General features: G+C 40.8%; 1 protein-coding gene across 1 annotated transcript; it reads right to left on the bottom strand.

Moving 5' to 3' along the window:
• Positions 1–330: 330 nt before the first annotated feature.
• On the bottom strand, positions 331–825 carry LOC109213609. Its single transcript, XM_019377424.1, has one exon. It carries the CDS (start codon positions 823–825, stop codon positions 331–333), a length of 495 nt encoding a protein of 164 aa, XP_019232969.1.
• Between the last annotated feature and the right edge of the window lie 3,685 nt (positions 826–4,510).

The raw sequence follows: 4,510 nt of genomic DNA, 5'->3' as shown, positions 1-4,510 counted from the left end.
CCAGAGTAATTGTAGCTTGTTGAGAAATTTGTTCTGAAAAGACTTGGTCCTGAACTGTTCACATTCAAAGAGGTGGACTCAATTGACAATTGATTATTTGGTTTGATCTCCCTTTGCTTTTCATCCTGGATAAGTAAGGAGAAGGCTTGAGCCATCGTAGGCAGTGGATTCATCATAAGAATACTTCCTCGGACTATAGTATACACTTCATTGAGTCCCATGAGGAACTGTATCAATCTTCTATCTTGTTCAGCTTTGTACATGCTTTCCTTTGCCCCACAATTATAAACAAAACTACACTGAGTCCTTGTTCAGAGTATTTAATTCTTCCTATAGCTTTTTCATCTTAGTATAATAGCTAGCGATGTCAAGTGCTCCTTGAGAGAGATTATTGATTTCTTTCTGAATTTGATACAGCCTAGCTCCATTGGTTTGTTCGTAGCGATCCTCCAGCTCCTTCCACAACTCAACAACATCACTCGCATATTCCACACTATCTGCAATCTCTTTGGAGAGAGAATTCAGAATCCATGAAGTTACCATGTTGTCACATCGTTCCCACTGCCGATAAGTTGGGGATTGTGGATTTGGTTGTTTGCATTCCCCACTCATAAAGCCTAATTTGTTCTTTACGGGCAATCCACGAAGAACACTACATCTCCAGGATCTATACCCTATCCCATCAAATAGGACAGACACAAGCAGCGCACCAGGATTATCGGATGGATGCAGATACAGAGGATCACTTGGATCAATTCCCACGCTCGGAGGCACCGCGACACTCGTACTAGTAGGAGTCGCATCTTGTTGATCAGTAACAGCCATTAGAACACTGAATCAGTTGGATATGACGGGGAAAAACAAATCGAAAAACAAAAACTCTTAGGTTTTTACGCGGTAGGTCAGCGAGATCCGAAAAACTGATCGAATTGGGGCAAATCGATCAAATTATGGTCAAAATCAGAAATGAGAAAGTGTGAAGAGAGGATTAGGGAATGAAAGAGAAGATACGAGAAGGATTAACCTTGCTCTGATACCATGATAAGGTTGCGATTGAAATGAATTCAGTGGAGCTCAACCTCAGCTCCAATGGCTGAATCTGGAAGCTTCTGAAAGAGGAGAAAGATGAGAGCAGAAGAAGAACACGTTCTGTTGAAGAATGAAGCTCAAGCTCGTATTGAAAATGTACAACAGTATATACATATATATATATATATATATATATATAATTGACAGCTGTGTATCTCAACCACTAACTACTGCCAGTTGTATCACAATTAACTAATCAACTAACTAAACTATCTTTTAACTAACATACAAAATATATACAGAAAAGGACAGATAATTTTATCTCAATAGAACTCATAAAATTTAAATCCTAGATCCGCCTCTGCCTCAACTCGCAATCCTAGCCATATTCCACCATCAAAAAAGCTCCTTCGACTAGATCTCTCCAAAATTATCGACCAAATTAGACTTCACGTTTCCGCATGCTTTATATATATTACGAACTGTATATAAAGATGAGTTCTTTAATCTCCTAGAACTCATCGACGCCAGAGGCCGAGCGCTTGGGTTTCTTTGCTATATATGTTGACCTAACAAAAACAATTGCTTACAAACGTAACGTATATCTGCATTTAACAGGAGCTAAGGAGCAATATATATATGTGTGTGTGTGAACCAACGGAATAAAATTTCAACAAATACTAAATTTCAAACACATAATTTTAAAAATATAGCGAGTTTAGTAAAAAAAAAATTAAAAGTTGATCGAAAATCTGGGATCCCCGACCATTCAACTTGAGCATCCAAGGTTGAGATTTAAGAACCGGCAGTGCCATTTGCTGGATCTCAGGTAAAACTACTAAACTATACCAACAATTACAAGAAAGAGAACAGATCATAATAGCCTGAGGAAATTATGGTCTGTTTCCAAGCTGGAAAAAAGAGAGGAGAATAATAATAAGGGCACATTACAGAAGCATACAAGAGTGATAGTGGTTCGGCTCATCATCTCTAGACTGTCTCATGAATTTAACAGAAAGTGATGAGCCAAACCAATATCACGCCATGTCTGATTCTCCATCATATATCTGTATTCAATCCACTGCTTGTGTTATTGGTCAGGAGAACGAATGTCGCGTCTCTTTATATAGGAGAGGGAAAATGCAAGGAATCTGGTGGTAATATAGAAGTTATGGTTCACGCGTTCCTGCAAACAAATTAAGCACTGTTGAAGGTGCGAAGGGACATTATTAGTAGTATTAATTATAACATAGGCCTAGCTATGTTGAAGGGATGCAAAAAATAGGGTTCACTGGTTTTTGCAAAAAAATGGTGTTAAAAGATAAGAAAGGACATATATCATTATTAATTATACCATAGATCTAGGTAGCTAGGAATCCACTAATCACTAATGCTCTTAATTAATTAATAGGCACGTGATACGTACATTTTCTTTTCCTCCTATTAGATGTGGTCAAACTATATACTGTAGTGAGTGGAGAAACTTTTTAGGTATAGGACATTTACCTAAACTTGCTAGCATCAAAACTTTATATAAATCCTCCACTTGCAGAAAGTTGAACTTTGTTTTGGTACGGAAACTTTGCAAAGGAAGGAGCAAAGAAATAAAAAAGCTGAACAACAATCAGAGCATTTGGTAGAATTGTATGAAATTCCTCAACCCTTAATTATTATGATCTTGAGTTCCAATTTTGTGAATGAAATTTTTTTTGGTAAAAACGCTTCCGGACTTCCTCATTAAATAGGCTTTATGCATGTGATGCGATTATGAATTAAGATGATAAAAGAAAAATACTAATATAAATAGAGACAGGTCAGGATTTCAAACTTATGAGTTAGGTATTCTAATCGTTTTTGTTTGACTTAAAAAGTTATCGAATAATTTTTAAGCAAATCAATCAATATACAAGGAGGGGTAAATCATAGTCAATCATAATTAATACCAGATCGAAAGACAGAAGAGTAAAACGGAAGATTTAATAGAAATAATAATTGAGAGATTTTATTCATCATCGAAATTTATCCTGCCTCCCCTTGGAGAGGTCCAGGAAATTACAATTTTGTTGTCTTCTTCGAGAACTGTTGAATGTGAAGATCTCCCTTTCTTTCTCCCTTTGGGCTCCCTCGCCTCTCTCGGAGTCTCTCTCTCTAGATGTTCTTATGCTAGTGGATGATTAAGAAATGATGGATCAGCCCCCCGGTTCGAGTCTTCTGCCCTCTATTTATAGTCGAAGATGTCTCATTCATATCTTATCTCGGCCGGGTCGAGGGGGTGATTTCTCCTCATGGAGGGATCTCGACCTCGACACTTGTTTAGTGACTAGTGCAGGTCGGACGAGGTCGAGTTCATTAGCCGCCACTGCAGGGTAGTTGGGACGGGGTTATTACCACCGTGGTCGAGTGGTCAGATTTTGACCAATACAGTTAGTCCCTCCGTCTGTCGGGGTCATATCCTACCGATCTCGACGGACGGATCATGTTTGTGACGTAATCATATTGAGAGTCTGATGTGCATATTATTCCTTAGTCATGTCATGAGTTTTCGGAACGGCCCGGAGGGGTCTCTCTGATACCCTTGTACCGTTGCGACGGTATCGAAGCTGAAACGACGGTTGATAAGTGGAGCAGCACTTCGTGTAAGTAGTCATAATAGCGCATGTTCCCGAGAAGCTAAATCGTTTCACGCCTGGTCAGATCCTAGTGGCGACTGTTGGTTTTCGCGCTCAGAGAATTCGTGTCCTATAAATTGGATGAGCCTTGTCATTTGTCTCTCACATTTCTTCGCTTGTCTTCGAGAGGATTTTCAGGATATCTCTCTTTTGGTCAATTTGAGCTTTTTCTTTGCCTCTTCTCTCGCAGCATTCTTTTAATCTTTCTATCTCTCCGACAGAGTTCCCTCCTCTTCCTCTGGGTTAACGATGGCGGGAACTTCCTCTCACGATAATCTTTCGGCTATCCCACCGGCGACTGAGGATCACGCTCCGGCGGACGGGGATTCCGACCTGATGGAAAGCGAGGAGGTCCCTTCAGTAGAGGAAATTTTGTTCCGCTCGGGGAAGGCGGTGGAAGACTTCAGCGCCGATGGGGGCATGGAGCATGTAGATATTAAACCCCTTATGGGGGAGGTCGGAATAAAGGAGTTGAGGGAGCGATGGGGCATTCCCAGTTACATTGAGATGGTACCGGCCATAAAGGACGAAAGGGTCCAGATAGACCGTCACGGGTTCTACTCGTTCTACGCTTATCCCTTCCTTGTGAGGTACACACTTCCGCTTCCAATGTTGGTGGTCGACTTCTGTCGCTATTATGAGGTGTGCCCTGCCCAAATTTCTCCTTATTTGTACAAGTTTTTCCTTATGTTCATCAAGTACGCGGAGCTGGCTGCTCGTGAGGTCACTCTGAGGCACGTGCTCAGCCTATTTGCTCCTCAAAGGATTCGCGGCACAATGATCCACGCGCGTCCTCGTGGGTCGAAAGGTTT

Source organism: Nicotiana attenuata, unplaced genomic scaffold (genome assembly GCF_001879085.1).
Source record: "Nicotiana attenuata strain UT unplaced genomic scaffold, NIATTr2, whole genome shotgun sequence".
Lineage (NCBI taxonomy): Eukaryota > Viridiplantae > Streptophyta > Magnoliopsida > Solanales > Solanaceae > Nicotiana > Nicotiana attenuata.
Note: the sequence above shows the minus strand (reverse complement) of the source record. Positions and strands in the feature narration are given on the sequence as shown.

Coding starts and splice junctions, on each gene's coding strand:
- LOC109213609 (XM_019377424.1), bottom strand. CDS start 825: ATGGCTGTTACTGATCAACAAGATGCGACTCCTACTAGTACGAGTGTC.